At 37.8% G+C, this 21468-nt stretch overlaps 1 protein-coding gene across 1 annotated transcript in view; it reads right to left on the reverse strand.

Annotated features, from left to right (window-relative positions):
- The window catches only part of LOC307165641 (inactive phospholipase C-like protein 2), a 72483-nt gene that overhangs the window by 5862 nt on the left and 45153 nt on the right, over positions 1-21468 (reverse strand). The window contains exons 2-5 of the mRNA XM_079883485.1: positions 18324-20813; positions 10372-10575; positions 7403-7478; positions 2046-2155 (exon numbers count right to left, since the gene is read on the reverse strand). Coding sequence (XP_079739611.1) covers positions 2046-2155; positions 7403-7478; positions 10372-10575; positions 18324-20813 — 2880 coding nt within the window. The remainder of the gene's footprint in view (positions 1-2045; positions 2156-7402; positions 7479-10371; positions 10576-18323; positions 20814-21468) is intronic.

The raw sequence follows: 21468 nt of genomic DNA on the forward strand, positions 1-21468 counted from the left end.
CAAGAGTGATTAAACAGAGAGAGAGGGAAGGGGGGGGGGGGGGGGGGTGGATATTTTTACTTTATGAAGATCTTATGTTTTAGGTTCAGCATGTTGCCAGGAATACAGATATAAATGTCTGATGATGTTGTTAGCAATGTGCACAAATTAACTATCACAGAGTTGGTGAGATAATAGGTAAGACTGGAAAGGCCCTTGAGCATCATTGCTGGTTAATTCCCAACTAATTCTTACTACTGTATGTTTTATATGGTAGCTGACTGCTGTTTAGAGATGCACTATATATATATATATATATATATATATATATATACAGGTGCTGGACATATAATTAGAATATCATCAAAAAGTTGATTTATTTCAGTAATTCCATTAAAAAAGTGAAACTTGTATATTATATAGACTCATTACATGCAAAGTGAGATATCTCAAGCCTTTTTTTGTTATAATTTTGATGATTATGGCTTACAGCTTGTGAAAACCACAAAATCAAAATCTCAGAAAATGAGAATATTACATGAAATCACACAGTAATTACACAGTGATACCATGGTCATTGAACCAGGTTTTGGTTATTTTGGCAGTGTGGGCAGGTGCAAATCCTGCTGGAAAATGAAGGAAGCATGAAGTGCTCTGTCCTGGTAGACGGCTGCGTTGACTCTGGATTTAATAAAGCACAGTGGACCAAAGTCCTCTTTTCTGATGAGAGCAAATTTTGCATCTCATTTGAAAACCAAGGTCCCAGAGTCTGGAGGAAGAATGGAGAGGCACACAATCCAAGATGCTTGAAGTCCAGTGTGAAGTTTCCACAGTCTGTGTTGGTTTGGGGAGCCATGTCATCGGCTGGTGTTGGTCCACTGTGCTGTCCACTCAACGCAGCCGTCTACCAGGACATTTCCAGAGCACTTCATGCTTCCTTCAGCAGACAAGCTTTATGGAGATGCTGACTTCATTTTCCAGCAGGATTTGCACCTGCCCACACTGCCAAAAGAACCAAAACCTGGTTCAATGACCATGGTATCACTGTGTAATTACTGTGTGATTTCATGTAATATTCTAATTTTCTGAGATTTTGATTTTGTGGTTTTCACAAGCTGTAAGCCATAATCATCAAAATTATAACAAATAAAGGCTTGAAATATCTCACTTTGCATGTAATGAGTCTATATAATATACAAGTTTCACTTTTTGAATGGAATAACTGAAATAAATCAACTTTTTGATGATATTCTAATTATATGACCAGCACCTGTATATATATATATATATATATATATATATATATATATAAAGATTTACTATTGTTACTCACTAAGGCTACATTTTTTATTTAGAAATACAGTAAAAATAGTAATATTGTGAAATATTATTACAATTCAAAAGTGTAATTTAACTATTTTCTGATTTGCTGCTCAAGAAACTATTATTATTATTACTATTATTATTATTATTAGTAGTAGTAGTAGAGGTAGTAGTTGAAGTAGTGTTGAAAACAGTTATGCTGCTTAATATTTTTGTGGAAATTGTGATATATTTTTCTGGATTCTTTGATAAAACATTTTTTTTTTTATAATTAATTTTAAATATATTTAATTTTAAAATATGGAGATCCTTCAATTTGGAGATCCTATATTAAGGACAATATTATATTTGGCAAAACATTGATATAATTGCACTATACACTTTGATTGTCATGTCTTTCATAATCTACACACATATTCATTTTCTAAATGATCATGTTCTGTAATTCCAAGGCTTCAGAGTGCAGGTTTAAGAAAAATCTACATTGTAAGGTACACAACGATTATCAGGACAATAGCTATTTAATTGTAGTCTCGACTAGCGTGAAACCTGATTGGTTGTGGTTGAGCCGCCTGCCAGGAGACACTCCGAGTAGTAGCACTGAAAGCAAACCTATAAGTAACCCTGTAATGATTATCCCCTATACAAAAGTGTTATACCTTGTCCTAAATAAGGTAAAGAAGAGGCGACCGTGGTATATACAGTACATCCCTCAGCCCATAATGTACAGAAAAGGTACAAACCTTCAGCACAGTGATGTTCCAAGCGTAACTCTCCATGGCCTTCTGCAACTTCCTCCCTTTCAGTCCTTCTCTTGCCCCGATTCGATGCAGATCCTCATGAAAGTCCAATCCTAAAAGTGCAATAAAGCAGCATTTGTTATAGTATTTATGAAAGACACAGACAATAATTGCTAGCCAGTATAACGTGAATCTCAAGAAAATGCTTTGTAAACATATGGGCAAAGACATCACAGAGTAATATGGGCGTATTGTTATTGTTAGAAGCTGTTTTTTTTCTGAAACGCTGCCACAGGGCAACCGAATCGCAGTCGTGACTCACTCCATATATCATTCATAGCAGACACAGCCACAGTGACAGGAAAAAACAAACAGAGCACTGTGACGAATGGATGGATGGACAGATGGATGTACTAAAATGCAAACAGTATGTGAAAAAAAGTATCTGCTTCAAACAATAGAGCTGATGAAAGGCCAACTGGACGATTTAAAAAAACGTTTGTTAACAGCATCTCAGTGGCAGAAAGTAAGCCAATCTGAAGGCTGAACTTTATGTCAGACGACGCTATCAAAAAGATGTTTTCTGCCTAGTAAACAAAAGGCAATTTTATAGCAATCAATCCCTTACGAAAATCTACTGTGTCAATACCATGGTACTTTGATATAAATCATGGAATTAAAAGACTACTGGTATTTAAATGGTACTCCAAAGTACTTCAAAGAATACCATGGTACTTTCTGTTGGTGAATTTTGTCACAATTATCTTTCAGTTTACATCTTTCAATTGTGACTCTATATCTCAAAATTTGACTATTTCTACTCTTTTTATTTGATTTATTTTTGCCGTTTTTCCCTTTACCGAGAGTATAATGTAGACAGGAAGTGAAGTGGGAGAGAGAGGGGGACGGGTTCGGGAAAGGCCCGCGAGACATGACTCGAACTCATGTCGGAGCCCCGCCCACGAGACATCGGCTCCGACTATTTCCATAAATAAGACAAAGGTTAAAAGAAGCAACAGCAAACAAGTGATGCCACTTATTGTTTCTTGAATGCAGTGCCTGTTTGAACTTTACTATAGTTTTCACACTAATTTTTCCCCAAAACCTGCAGAACATACACTTGTGACATCCTGAATGAAACGCTATATACGATGTGGGCTCTCAGCAGCAGCAAGCTAGTGCACGTGTGTAAGAGAAATGTCTGAGAGTGTATTTGTGCAAGTCCAGACATACTCTCTCCAGGCGTAAGCCTGAAGGTGTCAAAACGTTCCCTAACACCTGCCCACCGTCCACTTCACTCAGCTGGGATTCATTCCAAGAACAGCTCCTCTCATCTCCACAGCCGAATTTATGCCAACAGACGCTGCTACTGCAAGGCTAGCTAAATACATGTCATAAATACTCTTTTTAAGTAAAATGGGCTGTAGTTGCTCAGCATTCATGTGATTTTAAACAGGCCCCGAGGCCACAGCTGTAAAAGAGTACAGCCATGCTCATTCAAGTTTATTTGCTTACTATGTCAGTATACTGACAACATTGTTATCTAAATGAGCTCATCTGCAGCTCCACATGTTCAAGGGCACAGAGCGAGGAAGGGCTGCAAATGACAACAGATTTGCCGGAAGAACCATCATTTTCACACAATGTACATTTCCGAGCTGTCAACGAATGAGAGGACAGCTACATGTGTTTGTGTCTGAGAGCCTTTGAAGTTTGATACAGATGAGAGAGTGTTTAATGACAGACAAAGTTGCCTTGTTACATTTAATGTGGTTGCTATGGCAATGGTGATGTACTGTATGGTGATCCTCTTAGAATAGGTCGCCTCCTGATTGGACGATCGGATGTGACATGCGTGTTGGATGGAATCGTTGAGTCGGAGGTGTCACGATGAAGGCAAGAGAAAAGGAGATGGATGAAGAAAAGGATTTAGGGAAGAAATGAAGGACAGGATTAAAGTAACAGGATAAAATACAGGATTGAGCGATTGTGATGAATTGAAAGAAAGATTGTGTTAGTTACGGGCAGTATTGAATAGCTGTCTCACTGCGGAGATGACGAAGCCCTCGGAAAGGGAATTTTGGCATGTCAAGTAGATTATTACGAACTTAAACTGTATATGCAGTTATACAGTTAGTATATTTAGATTAATGCATGTGTGTGTGTTTAAATGCATATAGACACATGTATTTCCATTAAGTGTGAGAGTTAGGCCTGAAACATCCATCCATCCATCCGATGTGTTGTAGCACAAATAGGTCACAGATCTATTCTGATGAATCACGGATGCCAGGGAAAAACAATGGTAAAAGCAATTTCAAGAGAAAATATAATTTTCTAGCCTTTGATATTAATAGAAACCAACCACATTATGATAGTTATATTATGTTAGACAGTAGACTTGAACTATGCACGTTATTGTTGTATGCACATTTCATTGTTAAAATTGAGATTTTAAATTATTTTAATGGATTTGCATAGTCCTCATACATTTTAATTTTACTGTCAGAGGGACAATTAAACAATTACTTGAACTTTAGCTTAACGTTTACTAAAACTTCACATTGAAATTAGTCAGGGTTCTCTAGTAAAGTGCAGATGTAATGTAACGGCTCCACCATAACAAGAATAGCAATGTACAGCAAGACATTTAAGATTATGTACCATTACAAATAATTGGAAAAGAAATGCAATTAATAGATTTATGCAATATTTTTCTATTAATCTATTTGTCTGTATTTACATTGCATATCTTTTTTGACAAGCCATATTTTTATCACTGCACAATTAATCTCCTACATCGTGTCTACACAGATGTCTACACAAACTCCACTATTTTAAATCCGGAGTGAATTCTGACTAAATCAAACAACTTTGATTGGACATTGCGTTCGAGAGATCAACAAAAATGTCTGTGATTGGCTCCATTTTTCACCGCTGCAAAAACACATTGTAAATAGAAACATTTGACGTTCAGAGCGCAAACACAAATACGCACTGAAGTGTTCTCCAATATGATATTATTACAGTATCTGCTGAGGGTGCTCTCGCTTTCATTTGAGGGTGCTAAGCATTTTACTTTGTAATGTTCTTTTTACCCATGTTTTAATTGTTTGACAAAAATTATGTATGATCAAACATTAATTGGCGGACCCCCTGCAATAACGCTGCGGACCCCCGGTTGAAGACCCTTGCCTTAAGCAACCCTGGGACACGATTAATCATCTTAAGATGAGAGCAGGAACGGACAGTTATACTTGTCCTAGCTCTCAATCCTCTCCATCTTAATTACGTAACTCACTTTTAATTAGCAGAGTTTGACCGAAGTGTTTATTAGAATGGAGAGGTGCTGGACAAGGCTATCAGCGCCCCACAGCTCTCTGTCTCTCTCAAACAGCTGCCCCCCTCCCCTCACGCTGCTAATTAAGGTTCAGATCGGCAGCTGTGACACTCAGATGGACAAGTCCAGATCCGCACGGCAGAATGTGAGAGACGGCGAGTGCTAGAAACGTGTTTATTTTTGAGCCAAAACCAGTAAGAGCAGAGAAGGTCATTAGCAAAGGCATGATTCAACCTCTCCACCGGCGCGAGATAGATGGAGGGAGGTGGAAGGACATGAGATGAGAAAGAGTGGGCGAGGAGACAGCGCTAGAGCACGCCAACCTTGTTTATTTACTGACACTCTATTGCTCTCTAAAGCAGATTTCTCCATTAACATGGTGACACATAGCCAGCCAGGGGTTCTGGCGGAGCGTTATATAAAACTGATTGTTTCGACTTTAGATTCCAATTGGATACGCTGCATTCAAAGCTGCTGTAAAATTACTATAAACACACATACATATTAATGCACACATTCCGTATTAATGCATTGTGTTGCTTGGCATTTTTGAAGATTTTTGATTATTTCACATTTTTATCAATAACAATTACTGACTTAATTGTGTTGTGTAATGCCTAATGCCACGGTCACACTAGATGCTGCACTAAATTGACTTCCACTGATAAGCATGTGGACGCCAGAGACCAGCAACACAATCTCATGTACAGCAGTATCACGCTTTGTGTGTACAACAGTTACAATTGGGGTGAACTTTGACCAGCAAATTTGTATGATGAGAATAGAGGATCTACAAACTTGCTGTAGATGATATATTTTCACATTTTTAATGTGTAATACCATTCTAAAGTTTGGGCTTAGAAAGATTTGTTCACTTTTCAGCAAGCATTCATTACATTGATCAAAAGTGACAGTAAAGACATTTACAATGTTGCAAAAAAAAAAAAAAAAAATTCTATTGCAAATAAATGCTGTTCTTTTGAACTTTTTTTTTCATCAAAGAATCATGGTTTCAACATAAAATATTAAGCAGCACAGCTGTTTTCAACATTGATAATAATAAGATAATATATAATGAAAAGATTATATTGAGAAAAGAAGTTTCTTGAGCACCATATTAGAGTGATTTCTGAAGGATCATGTGACACTGAAGACTGAAGTAATGATGCTGAAAAGTAAATAAATGACATTTTAAAATATAAAAATGAAAAACAGTTATTTTAAACTGACAAAGTTTTACAATTTTTACTCTTTTACTGTATTTTTGATCAAATAAATGCAGCCTTTTCTTTTTTGAACTGTACTTTGCTACTATTTTCATTTGTTGTTAAAAACAGAAGCCCTAAAGCATGATATCATATCCTATTCTCTGTGGTGTCTTAAAATGTGATTGTGTTTTCCACTGTAAAATCACTGCTTCGCATGACCCCTCTAGGTGAATCACTTTATTAATTTATGTTAAAAAAGTTATAGTTAACTTATATAGTTTTAAATAGTTTTTCAAATAAATATCCTGTTAACATTTTCTCTCTCTTTCTCTTGCTCAAATCTTAGCTTTATCTATGTGTACACAGTCGAAGGCTTTAGGGCACAAGCCACCTTGCATCACTGCAAAATAATAGACAATTGTGTTTGTTGGTATGTGTGTTTTATGCAAAAAGTGGGCAATAAAAAAAGTCCCCGGGCTATTTTATACGTCCACGAGGTCAGATGATTAAAAAGAATGCAAAAAGAGACGAAAAACATAGCTTTCCACTGTGCTCTGGAAAATAATTCACTTCAGCTACAAAATAGATAATCAAGGGGTACACTGATTATTAACCGTGGGAGAAAATATGTGTGTGCAATGGTTTATGCTTCCTGTTGCTCCATGAGTAAACAGACAAAAACATTACAGTCATTAAAAATGCCTAATTGTTATTGTGAAGTACTGTATTTTTATGATCAATCTGCGTTGTGCTCGCACAGTTAATCTTGCTGCTAATATGTGTACTGTATGTGTGTGTTTGTGCAACGATACCTGCTCGCTGTGCTTGTGTAAGTTTAGAGTACACGCCGTCGGCTGATTCGATCAGTGTACGACTCGTCTGGATCATCTTTAGGAAACCAAAAACAGGAAACAGGAAGTCAGGTCTCAGCAGGAAGTGAGACTTCCAGATCAGGCAAGCCCTCCCCAGAGAAGCCCAAACTCACAAACACATACACACACTCAGTAATAAGCTGTATTGACAGAAGAGACTGAGCTGCATATCACAGGCCGGATGAGATGTGCTTCTTGCAGTAAAGCCCTTTCATTGTCTTCTCTGTTATTGCTACTAGTGTAATGACACTGTTTATAGCTAAATTTAGAATCAAGTAAGTGCATGCATGCATTAATACACAGTATATCATAGTTATTTTGACACTGATGGAGGCCTATTTCAAAGTGGAAATCCTACACAGCCAATCTGTACTTGGCCTGACGTGCACTGACACACACACACACACACACATCTGGTTCGCTATCTTTGTGGGGACTCGTCATAGACGTAAACTGTATATTCTCTCTCCCTTACACAAACCCTACCCCTAAACCTACCCATCACACAAAACTTTCTGCATTTTGATATTTAAAAAAAAAAAACTAATTCTGTATGAATTATAAGCTTGTTTCCTCATGGGGACCTCACACACACCACATTCCTGCATACATTATATATAAGAATGTCTGCTCATATCAAAATGGAATTGTGTCATGAAAGAGAAAATACACAGCAGGGTGTGATAGAGCAGAAAGGATGCATAATACAATCAAACACATTTTCACATCTTTGCAGAATTGAATCTGTTAAATTCCCATTATAAAGGAACAAGCAAGAAAGAGCAGAATGTTGCAGTTATTCTGCTGTAGGCTATGACTGAATTCATAAACGTAGCTCCAGTTAATATACACAGGTACTTATGTTTAACTAAATACATATTTGGATTTATTTAGATACAATATTCAGGATATACGTTTATATATTCACTATGTATTCTGGAGTTATGATATAATATTCAGAATGTCAACTACTGTATATATTCAGTGTATAGGATTATTAACACATATTTACAACTATATTCAGGTTATATGACAGTATATTAAGATTTGCAACTATATATGCAGGATTTATGAAAATATATTCAGGATTTATGACATTACATGTATAATCTGATTTGGAACCATACGTATATTTATATTTATAGCTATATATTCAGTATTACTGATTATACATTCATATTTGCAACTGTATTTTTAGATTTACAAAAATAAATTCATTATTTATAACATTATATTGAGATACTATAAATATACATGCGTTCATGACCTCAAGGCTAGATTATTGTATTTTAATAAACAAACTCCAGCTGGTCCAAAACGCAGCAGCAAGAGTTCTTACTAAAAGCAGGAAGTATGACAAAAGTAGCCCAGTTCTGTCAACACTCCATTTGCTCCCAATAAAACATTGCAGACATTTTAAAATCTTGCTAATTACTTAGAAAGCACTAAATGGTTTAGCTCCCCAGTACTTGAGCGAGCTCTTAACGCATTATAGTCCTTCACGTCGATTGCGATCTCAAAATTCTAGCCAGTTTATAATACCTAGAAAATCAAAATCGACCGCTGGCGATAGATCCTTTTCCTATTCAGCACCAAAACTCTGGAATAGTCTTCCTAGTCTTGTATGGGAAGCAGACACACTCTGTCAGTTTAAATCTAGAATAGAAACTCTTTAACCTGGCATACACATAACACATTATCACCTTTCTATAATTTACATCCGTTAAAGGATTGTTAGGCTGCATTATGTCAGTCGGGAATACTTCCCATAATACCCTATGTACATCGTAAAAAGAATGGCATATACGCTAATATTAGTCTCTCTGTTTATCCAGAGACTACCATAGTTAGCCGTTTCCGGTCCATATCCAGATCAGATGGTGGACCTGAACCTCCTAGACACAACCACAACGCAGCCCTGCATGTCAGCAGAGACAGTGTCTACTAAAAAATCCCCTGTAAAGGCCTCGTCGATATGACAGCCATCGGAATAGATCCCAGCAAAGACCATTAGAACCAGATAAGTCCTCTGCACAGATCTATGACCAGGCAGCTTCCTCTCCATACTGGCATGATGAATCCGATCTTTAAGCAAAAGGCACTGGATAAAACATCTGAATGCTACCAATCCACAATGTAATTTCTGACTTGTGATGCAGCCTGAACCATAATCACACAGTGTGGGTTCGCTGGCCAGAAGAGAACTGGCCCCCCGACTGAGCCTGGCTTTTAAATCATTTTTTTTTCTCAGATCTGTCACCTGATGGAGTTTGTGTTCCTTGCAACTGTTGCCTCGGGCTTGCTTAGTTGGGGACACTTAATATTCAACAATATTATTGATCTGCCTGCATTGATGCTGTTGAATGAGAACTGAACTGAGCTGGATGATCATCACTGTTTGTTTTCTGCAGAACTGTTTTAGATGTAACTGTTTTTAAATCAACACTGAACTGACTTCAGCTGAACAATGACAGGATTTTCTTTTAGAGCTGCTTGAATAGCCGAAATGACCTCTGTTTGCATTATTGAATCATTTTCCTGTTATCACTGTAAAGCCGCTTTGAAACAATCTGTATAAAGCGCTATTATATATAAATAAAGGTGACTTGACATATACAGTATAGAAACTACAGATTCAGGATTTATGACAATTGATGAAACAGGTTTATTAAAATGATATATACTACAAGATTTGCTGGAGCAGCATTCGTTAATTCAGCCATATTGTTATTCAATATACGTTTGTTTTTATATAAACAATATAATGCTTGTTTTTTGTTCATTTTTGCACTACAACTACTAAACAAATGAATGTAATATTTGAGCTGAACTATCATGCATTACCCTCATGTTTCGTCCTAACATATTTTGGTTCACATGTGCTAGCACGTTGTTGAATTTCACCCTACCGTGTCATAAGCAGTGAGCACTTTACGCAGTAGCTCTGGAATGGGGCCATGGGCTTCCATGGTGGGGTAGGCCTCGCTGAGATTTACCATTACCCGTAGCGCTCGCTCACTGTTCAAGAGCCAGGAGGACACAGTCAGGATACACTGTTTCATGTTAGCTGCAGGAGTCAGACCGCAGAGCTCCTTAAACGACACCACGGCATTCTGGAGAAAAAGACAGCAGAGAAGACATTAGCTTTAATGACCTACATGAAAAGTGCAGGTCAGTTTCACATTCTAGATAAATGTGCGATTATCCACAGCAACAGCACACAGTGTGATTCTGTTAAAATACATATACCTCCGACCATGGAGGTAAAATGGATTAAACTTCCTTCTGTTTTTACTAAGTAATTGTTGAATGTGCACAACAGCACTGTCAAATTGGAGGCCAGATCAAAATCACGCACTAGATCGTAATGAAAGCACAGTCAGCTCATCGAGTCCCGGAGAGATGCAGAAAGGACATAGCTTTGCCTTCTAGTAACTAATGCTGAAGAAATAAATATCTGAGAGTCCAAGAACTGCTGTAGCCAACAATGTTGCCTTAGTTCAGGAAATTATTAGGGATGATATCATACCCATCAGAGAAAAATTATGTTTCTATGAGAGTTCTGTAAACACAGAAGGCCTTTGAGAGAAGAGCAGCATGGTTTAAGTTCCCATGACATTGAGATCTCAGAGCACTTGAATTTTGTGTTGTTTAAAGTGATGCTGTGTGTATTATAGGGTAACTCTCGCCAAAATGCAATCTAGGGTCTTTTTGTTAATCTACCCGAGGCAAACTTTCGTTTAAGAGCATAATTAGAATGGAAACGCCACTTTTAAGTTTGACCGTATTTTGGTTTTCGGTCAAATTGCCTTTTTGGGGCACGGCTATGATAGCATCAAAATATAACATCTATTTTTAAAACACTAAGAAGGCTCGACACAACATGAAACTTTGCTCGAAGTATCACCAGGGGCTCTACACATGAACTCGAGCATTGAGAACATTTTTTGTGTACACAGAGTTTACTAAAAAGAACGATTTTGAACAACTCACTGTCGCTGTGTCCGCCGGCATTTGACAGTCAAAAATAGTCGATCTCCGAATGCAACGTAACAGGGAGGAGAGTAAAGATGGAAAGCTCCTAAAGCTTAGTTCCATATAAATTCATGGATAATTTGTTGCTTTGTTGTTAGTGGAAATCAATATTGGCCTTGTATTTGAAAAAATCTGAGTCAGAATTCATTCAGTCAAATTCACATTCAGACTATTTTTGACTGACAAAATGCCGGCGGACACAGCGACAGTGAGTTGTTCAAAATCTTTCTTTTTAGTAAAAATGTTCTCAATGCTGGAGTTCATGTGTAGAGCCCCTGGTGATACTTCGAGCAAAGTTTCATGTTGTGTCGAGCCTTCTTAGTGTTTTAAAAATAGTGATTTTTGATGCTATCATAGAAGTGCCCCAAGCACTCCCATTCAAAAGTCAATTCGACCGAAAACGAAAATACGGTCAATCTTAAAAGTTGAGTTTCCATTCTAATTATGCTTTTAAACGAAAGTTTGCCTCGGGTAGATTAACAAAAAGACCCTAGGTTGCATTTTGGCGAGAGTTACCCTTTAACAAGAGTATCAAGTAAGCAAGTGTTCTGATTCACGAGTAAGAGGGTGGACAGCTGCTTGTAAGCTTTTGACACCGATCATAACAATGCTGTTTTCCTGGCCTCCTGACACACACAGAGACCTTAGGGCTTCACAATTAATCGGATTAAAACCAAAATCGCGATATGGCTTAGTGCGATTGTCTGATCTCAAAGGCTGATATTAACTTAAATATATGCGCTTTGTGTCTCAGAGTGAAGTGTGGCACTGCGTCCTTTTACACACGAGCAACTCATGATCTGGTGTTTTCAATGTCTCAGTGCGGTTTCAGTCAATTCTGCTCCACACTAATTTATCTCTGCATCAGCTGTTTGGGTCTCTATTGGGTTGCATTTGGGAAAGCAACATACAGCAACCATATTCCCAAAATTAAAATGAGAAGCACTTGAACCAGCTGCCATCAAAAAAAGAGAAGCTTTAAGATCTCCCAATGGTTTTCCAACAAAATAAAAGCTAGATGGTTTAACATTTTAAAAATGAAGAAACTATTATATTAGCTACAGTGCTATGCATAAGTTTAGACACCCATGCTAAAGTTGACTAAAAAGAGGAATAAAAAATCATCTTTTGGAAATTGAACTTAATGCCTTAATTAAAAAAATTAGGAAAAATCCAACCTTTAAGGACACCAATTTTCTTTGTGAATGAATAATGTATCGTAAATAAATAAATGTTCTTCCTTAGAATACAGGGTGCATAAGTTTGGACACCCCTATGTTAAATTCCCATAGAGGCAGGCAGATTTTTATTTTTAAAGGCCAGTTACTCCATGGATCCAGGATACTATGCATCCTGATAAAGTTCCCTTGGCCTTTGGAATTAAAATAGCCCCACATCATCACATAGCCTTCACCATACCTAGAGATTGGCATGGTTTTATTTCAGTTAGCCTAATAGCTGGTTTGATTTGCATTGAGAGATGATCTTATGGAAAGTACCCTATGCCAATCTCTAGGTATGGTGAAGGCTATGTGATGATGTGGGGCTATTTTAATTCCAAAGGCCAAGGGAACTTTATCAGGATGCATAGTATCCTAAAAAATAAAAAAATAAAAAAATACTTAAAAATAAAAATCTGCCTGCCTCTATGGGAATTTAACATAGGGGTGTCCAAACTTATGCACCCTGTATTTTAAGGAAGAACATTTATTTATTTACGATACATTATTCATTCACAAAGAAAATTGGTGTCCTTAAAGGTTGGATTTTTCCTAATTTTTTTAATTAAGGCATTAAGTTTAATTTCCAAAAGATGATTTTTTATTCCTCTTTTTAGTCAACTTTAGCATGGGTGTCTAAACTTATGCATAGCACTGTATATAACCATAAATATTAGTATTGTAATTTTACAGTTATTGTCATTATTGTTATATTATTTTCCTTAAGACTTTTTATTTTACAGTGAAATTCTTAATAGCAATATTGTAGTTCAACAACTACTGCTATCACTAGTACTACTAATAATACTATTTTATAGTTATATTGCTGAATAATCACACAATTTTTACCAAATTATTCAGCCCTCAAACGAGCAATGAAAACTTGGAGCTTTAAAAAATGCATTTTAAATGGCAATTGCAATTCTTATCAGAAAAGTCGCAATTCGATACAAAAGAAGATATTTTGAAATCTGTTGAGGTTAAAACAACATTGGACCCCAATGTATGGACAAAAACGGTTCTTCAAAATATCTTTGTTTTTGTTCCACAGAAAAGTCCAAGTCAGGTTTGAAACAACACGATGGTGAGTAAATGATGACAGACGTTTCATTTTGGGGGAGAGCTCACCCTTTTATACTCTTTTGGTCTCATGACAGCAATTGTCAGGCCGACAACCATTTCTAATCCAGACACATGTAGTCACATAGTCTTTCACACACGTGAATTTATATTTAGCACATTTATTAATCTGTCTTCCCTTTGGAGCCGACCCCCGCAATACGCTTTCAACAGGATTTGCTATTCTCTTGGGAAAGTTTCAGAACAAAGAACCCCACAGGAATACCAAAATACGCTCAAGGACCCCAAAGGAATACCTAAATACGCTCACACACACCCCACCTACCTACTACCTTGTGCCGCAAAATGACAAATATTTATAACTAAGACTGATGCTTGCATGTAAGGGAAATAAGTCAAGTGTTTAAACATAGGTGTCTAGGAACAGATTTGGACAATTTGTTCTTATAAAGAGAGCTATCAGCGGTCTCACCCACCCACCCACACATATACACAAGAAGAGCTGCTCTATCTGCCTAATGCTCTATCCCCCCCCCCCCCCCCCCCATTAGTCATTCATTTTTGTTATTTTCAGTTTAATGAACTCATGCTGCATGATCCAAATTCCATAATTTAATTCACACACAAACAACGTGGCTCAGGCCAGGAGAGCGCGGGAAAGAGCCGCTTCCGGCACACGCTCGGATAATGTGTTCCAGACACTTCGTCCTGTGTTTGTGAAAACAAGCGTGTTTGTGTTTGCATGGGTCAGGAAGAGTGGGGGTCATGCAAGCTGAGCTATAATGTGAAAATGGATCAAAAATATAGTATAAAAACAGACTATTGTGACTTTAGATCTGGGTACAAATTGAGCCTGATGTAAGTCATTGAGAACATGCAAAATCATGAATAACAAATTTGGATTATTGGAATTTGAATTAGCAGGTGAGCCAATAAAGGACAAAAATCATTAAAATATCTATTGTGAATGTAAATTGAGCAAATTTGACATCTACTGTAGGTGAATGTAAGTAATTTCATAATCTACTTTTCCCATGTTGTCCCAAACTCAGGTGACTTTCTTTTATGGAACACAAAAGTAGAAATCTTGAACGGGGGTTTTAAACTGGGATCTAAGGCCACAAGGGGGCGCTGGGGAAAAACATGAAAAAATAAAATTAAATAATTTAAAGTCCAATTTAAATATAATATTTCTTATTTTTAAATTAAGAGAAAAACCAAATAAACAGCTGAATAAATAAGTAAGTTTATTCATAATTCTGTTTAATTCCGCTTTTTAAACATTGGTGAGAAATCACGAAATTAATAACTTTTTTTGACAGGTAAAATAATATTTAAAAAAAAGGGGGACTGGAGCAACATAAACATATAACATAAACAAACATCTGCTCTTAGCTCTCCTTGATATGTTCGAGAGAGAATTAGCAATGTCTGATTCATGAACAGGTGGTTCTTTCGAGTCAGATCCTTTCAATGAATCAGCTGATATTTCACGAAAGAAAGAAAATCACATGGGTTTAGAATTTAGAAAATTCTAAGTTGACGCTACAATGAAACAAACAACAACTTCTGTTTAGAGCTATATAGCAACATTTAAGCAATAACATTTTCCCAGTTAAAGCAGAAGTACATTATCATGAAACTCTACAGATGCTCTTAAAGTTCTCATGCTGAGACAGCTGTGATTTATTGTTGTCGTTGAGGCATAAAGCTGTCGCTCCAAGGCCATGAAATACTCATATTTACCCATTAAATACGGCAGCACAAGACTAATTCATGCACTCACTGGCTCTGTGCTTTAGACACAATTATAAAGCTCAGTCTAGAATAGGCACGTTAACTTTAGACAGGATGTTATGCTAGTAAAAAGTGCTGACTCATGTGCATAGTAAACACTGAGCGATGTGCACGCCAATATGTCCATATTTAAAGCACAGCAGATTTAGATTTAGATCAGGCTTCAATATGGTTGCAATATAAGTCTGACTAGGGATTTTTTGTCTGCACTGAAAGATTACTTTGTCATGATTGACCGAGCCATAATTACAAATGGCTTTGTAAGACTAAAATAGTTCAAGATGTGCTTTCAAAAATGAAAACGTAAAAGTATCCATGCCAGAGAAGCATAATCTAATTTTCTGCATATCCACATTGGTCTATGTGAGTCTGTGTGTGCTGAAGTTGCTGTTTCATTAGTGTGAGAGAGCGGTTCACAGAAGTGACAGATCATTCTACACAAACAACTCTTCCTGTGGGATTGCTATGACACCATGGAGACCATGAAGACCATGCTGTTTAACTGTATGAGAGAAACATGGAGAAAGAGGAAGCAGCAGCAGACAGCTTGATGTTGAAACTTTATAAGTGATTGAGCAGAATAACATCCTGCCAAGAACAGGATCACTTGGCGCTTGATACTGATGCTCTGCACTCATCTTCCCTGATTTTATTCCAAGATACAGCAGGACTAAATAAAGTGTTACACAACACATGAATTCTTAATAGCAGCATTAAAACCCTACACACATTCTGCAGTGAGTGACTGGCGTTGTTCAGTGTGTTTCCTTTAACTGTTTGCACACTTGAGCATGAAAGGAGTGTTTTCCTGCACCCTCCCCCTTCTTCTCTACTTATTAGTGGACATGCAACAGTTTCTCCAATCAGTAATCAGTGGAGAAACTGGCTAATAGGAAACGGATGCAATGTTTGAATTGCACGTTGACTTTTATGAGGATAAATTCTGGCTTTCTTTAATTTTGAATTAAACAAACAAATGGAAATCATTTAATTAGCTAAATTAAATACATGTAAAAGATCTATTTATCTATTTAAGGTATATATATATATATATACACTCACACACACACATTTTATTTTTTTTAAAAATACAATTGTTATAGCAGAGTTAGCCTAGATAATGGTAAGTTATAAATTCAAATATACTTTTTTGCTGTTTAGTGGGGTTCCACAGGGGTCCATTCTGGGCCCGAACTTGTTTTCTTTTTATATGCTGCCCTTAGGGTCAATCTTTCGCAAATACCAAAAAGTTACAATTATTTGAAAAAAATCTATTGCTTTAAATGCTTCAAGTGAACTAGGCATCACAGCATTATAATGTAAAATACAAAAAAAGTATATGAATTTTTAAATCTTATAAAGATTATACTTATCAGTGTTACATTGTTAAATGATTAGTTTTTTAAAAGATTCACTTTAAATGAGCATAAGATTATGGCAAAGGTAATCTAAATGTAAAAATACACAATGCAATATCGGCTGCAACTCATACAGTAGATCATGGCGCTAGCAATGCCAAAGTCATGAGGTCAGTTTGCAGGGAATGCAAGAACTGATATTATGGACACATTAACTTCACTGTGGATAAAAGTTTCTGCCAAATGAATAAATGTAAATGTAAGCTTTAATTACACAAAGTATATGACTAGAAACATATTTTACTATAAAACCTAAGTCATCTTGTGAACACCAGAGAAATGGACAATGCAAGAAAATAAGAATATGCAAAAACACAGATCTGTGATATAGGAACAGCACAAAAGGCATTAAGGCAAATTAAATAACACAATTACACACATACGTGCAAAAATTTAAAGACAAGGGGAGAGATCCACAGCAGAAGGACAGCTAAACCTGGCCATATGTTTTCTGTCTCTAATCATCTAATGGGATGTCCTTTGAGGTTTTAGTCTTCTTAAATTAGGACCATGCGCTAGAGGACAGCATGTTAATTCTGCTGAGCAAGAGTCATTTGAAATCAATATTATTTGCATCTTGCACCCAATCTTTCATGACATGTACTAGAATGATGTATTGCCTTTATAACCCTGCAATTTTACTCTTCCGATAGTATTCAGTGACAACGCATGATTAACATTCTAGCATTTGAGAAACATCTGTAGTCTCACTGAGTTCTCTCATCTGTAAAAACACATTTTGTGAAAGATGTGAAAACATCTTTAGAAACGAAAACCAGGTATCCAGTTTTAAGGGCATTACTAATGAGCTCAACAACAAATGCTTCCGCTCTGGATTTTTCTTGCATCATTAACTCTCTTACTTTCTAAATGTCCCTGACTTCACATGTATTTTTAAGAGCATGTTTTCAATACCATGGTGTCATAATCCTTGTTACATTCCTTTACCTTCCTTGAATAAGGCAGATTTCAAGACTAAAAGTGGCAGCTGATGCCATTCCACAGGGGAGAAATTATTTATTTTTTCATTGTAACACATTCAAATGGCATTGCAAGCAATTTTTTTACTTTTCATACCAAATATATTTAGTGCTTTGACACAACATTTATCATTTGGATTGAGTGAATCTACAATCTCCACAGTCACTACTATTATTGATTACTTCTGAGTCCTGATACAAAAATCATTAATACTTGTATATCAATATCAGTGCTTGCTGTCAGAACATTAATTTCTCAAAAGACTCAAGATTTAGAGCAAACGGACTCAACAACCAAATCTTAAAAACATTGAGCCTGAAAAGACCCTACCTGTACGTTTTCCCGTAGATCTGTTGCTTCCCGTAGTGGCTGGGTCGATGCCCTGAAGAGCTCATCTACTACTTTGATCCCTGTGGTCTTAGTAGAGGTGTATTCTCTTGCTTTGCGGCCCTTTCTCACAGAGAGACCCCTCTTATGGGCCTTACCCCCACCTCGCCGGTTTGTAATGGCAACGTGAACAAACAACGTGGTGTTAGGCAAAAACTCCCCTGTAAGTGACTGCAGTGGTACGTGCCGGTAGCCAGGAAGCAGGCACTCAAAAGGAATGGTGTACTGGCCAATAAATTCATCACCAATGTAGTCATCATCAAGGACAACAAAACGCAAAGCAGCCAATTCGGGAAGGTTGATCTGGAACTCGAAGCTTTCATCAAAAATCGGATTGTCACCATTTTGCGAGACAGTTTTTGTGCGTTGTTCTGTGCAGTCTGCAGGAATTCCATGGATCTCCACATAGATGTATGGCTCTACCACATCACCTTTAGCAGCAGAGCCTCGAGGCTTTGGTAGGTTTTGGCCGCTGATTACCTTGATGTGAAGGAGCTGGGCTGAGACTCCAGGAAGCGAGTCACGAGCGTTTGCACTAAAATATGACACCTCCTCGCGCATTATTGCTGGACGCAGGACATAACCACAGTTGCCATTTTGCCTAAACCAGCCAAGGTTCAAATCCATCATCAAACCTGGAGTCTGGTAATTCATTGCCACAATTTGGCAACCACACTTCCAGAAGTCCTGTGGATTCATGTTGCTAGCATCAATGCGCATGGGTGTTGGGTACACCCGTGACAGAAAACGCTTATTGTAAGAGACAAAGTCCTCAGGAAACTCATTGGCAAAGTGGTTGGCGTCAACCTCATTAAAGGAGCAAATCTCCCAATACCTCTGTTCCCGCTTCGACATCTCAAAGTCACGGAACTGTACAGACTTGCAGAGGGTGACTAGGTCAGAAAGTTCTTTGCAGAGTCGTAGTCGTTTGCAGCCAATTCCGTTGAGCTGATCCTTATCGTCACCACCCATCATTCTCCTGGACATCTCAAAGCCTTCTTCTTCATCCGTGACTTCCCCTTCAGAGTCTTGAGAGTCTGTAGGCAGGCGCTTCCCTTTGATGAGTATCTTTCCCTTGAGTTTCTCAGGGGAGGGCAAGTAATGGTCCTCCATATTAGGAGGTTCAATGTGCAGTTTGTCTCCAAGAATCTTCTTTAAGTGTTGAGCCAGGGCCCTCTGTTGGGGAACACTGCAGTGTGTGACAAGACAGAGGATTAGTGGATACTCTGAACTCTCGAAAGCATATTGGTTAATGACATCTAGAACTTTACAGAAGGCCAGCTGGGATGCAACAGAGCTACCAACATAGACTACGGGCTCACAGTCAGGGCCATCCCAGACTACAACCTCTATGCTTCGACAACCCATGCGTAGCGCCCTAACGTAGCTGCTGAGGTCCGATGAGCCCCAATAGTGATCTTCCAAAAGTGAGGCGTTGTGGGAAGAGTTGATGTAGTAGTGTGAAAGGGGCTGCGTCATATCCTGACAAACATGCTTGTGCTGCGGGTCAAAAATGTGGCACTCGGATGACAGGAGGTAGTGTGTGAAGCCATCTATGGACAAGTAGCCATTGTTACGTCCCTCAGCGGAGGGTTCGTACTTGTGCACAATCTCTCGACACATTTCCTCTGTGACTCCCTCCACTCCCTGCTCCACCTCCACAAAGAGCATCAAGTCTTTGGAGTCCAGGTACTCTTTGTTGCTGGAGAACTGCACCAGCAAGAAAAAGATCTCAGGGCGTGTACACAGTTCACAGTAGGCTTCTACAAATGTGTCTAAATCAATGCCTTCACCATAGCAGTCCTTGGCTTTTTGTAGCTCTTTGAATTTCAGTTCAATGCGAGACTCCCTCATGCCAGGATTGAGACCCTTGATGATTTGGGTGGCCCGGAATAAGTCAATGTGTCCTTGCCTTTCTGGATCAGCTAGCTCGAACACTGACCCAATCCAAGATGTTCTTACACTAGGTTGATTGGGTTCGACTACGCCCACCATGTGCCGCCCATATGAGACCAGGTAACGTAGTCCCATCACCCAGGTGCTAACCACTTCTGCCGTGCTTGCGACCAGATCCAGGGACTCGTAGTTGTCTCCATATATAATTGAGAATGCACACTCATCTGGGAACTGATCTGAAAGGCCGTTGCTGCGTAGGACGGGTGTTTTCTTTCCCAATCGAACTTCTTTGATGCTCTTGATCTCAAGCTTGGCTTTCTCCGAGTCTTTCTTCGATGGCTCCCAGCGGAGCCAGCGCATGTCAGGGTCCAATAGGAAGTAACGATTGTACATGCGAGAATTGGAGCGAACTTTCTTCATCTCACAGCCTTCCATCATGAAGGCCATGCACGCAGCTGTGCTGTTCATCTTGCGGTCACTTGGCATAGAGCTGAACGAGACAGTCTTCTTCCTTGCCTGCCTCTGCTTTGAAACATCCTGCAGAAAGAGCACAAAGAAAACTGCTGATTATAGCTGACATAGACAATCTAAAAAGGAAACATCCATATAATGTTTTTTTCCATTATCAAAGCCTACAGAACATGCTAATGATTTACAATGCTGGGGACAAAGGTGAAAAGAGCAAGAATTATTTTACAATAACTTCATAATGAAAAAAATGTAAATAAATGATTAGTCAAAATAAATCTCTCCCTATATACCAATACATAGGCTAATCAACAATTGACTAAAAAAATAAAACTAATCACTGCACCTTTTATTTGTCCTTTTTTACTGGTTGAATAATTTAATAATTAATTGAATTGAACAGGATGCAATGTTTAAACTGGGAAACTGTCATTGTTGTAATTGAATTTATTCATATTTATTTAAATTCCACTAATTAAATTAAACAAGCAAGTCATTCATCCCTATCACATTAATGTCACATTAGTTGAGTACTGAATATCACTGTGGTATTGATATGTTGATAATGAATATCAGAACATTTCACTGGAATCAACTTTACTGAATTTTCGAGATTGTGACAACTCTTGCATAGAGCAATTACACATGTTATCTTTTCCAGGAAAGATATAGACATAGACAGTAGTGATCCCTAAGGTGGAAGTCAGTTGCAAATCAATGACAA

Source organism: Squalius cephalus, assembly GCF_949319135.1.
Source record: "Squalius cephalus genome assembly, chromosome: 1".
In the NCBI taxonomy this organism is placed as follows: Eukaryota; Metazoa; Chordata; class Actinopteri; order Cypriniformes; family Leuciscidae; genus Squalius; species Squalius cephalus.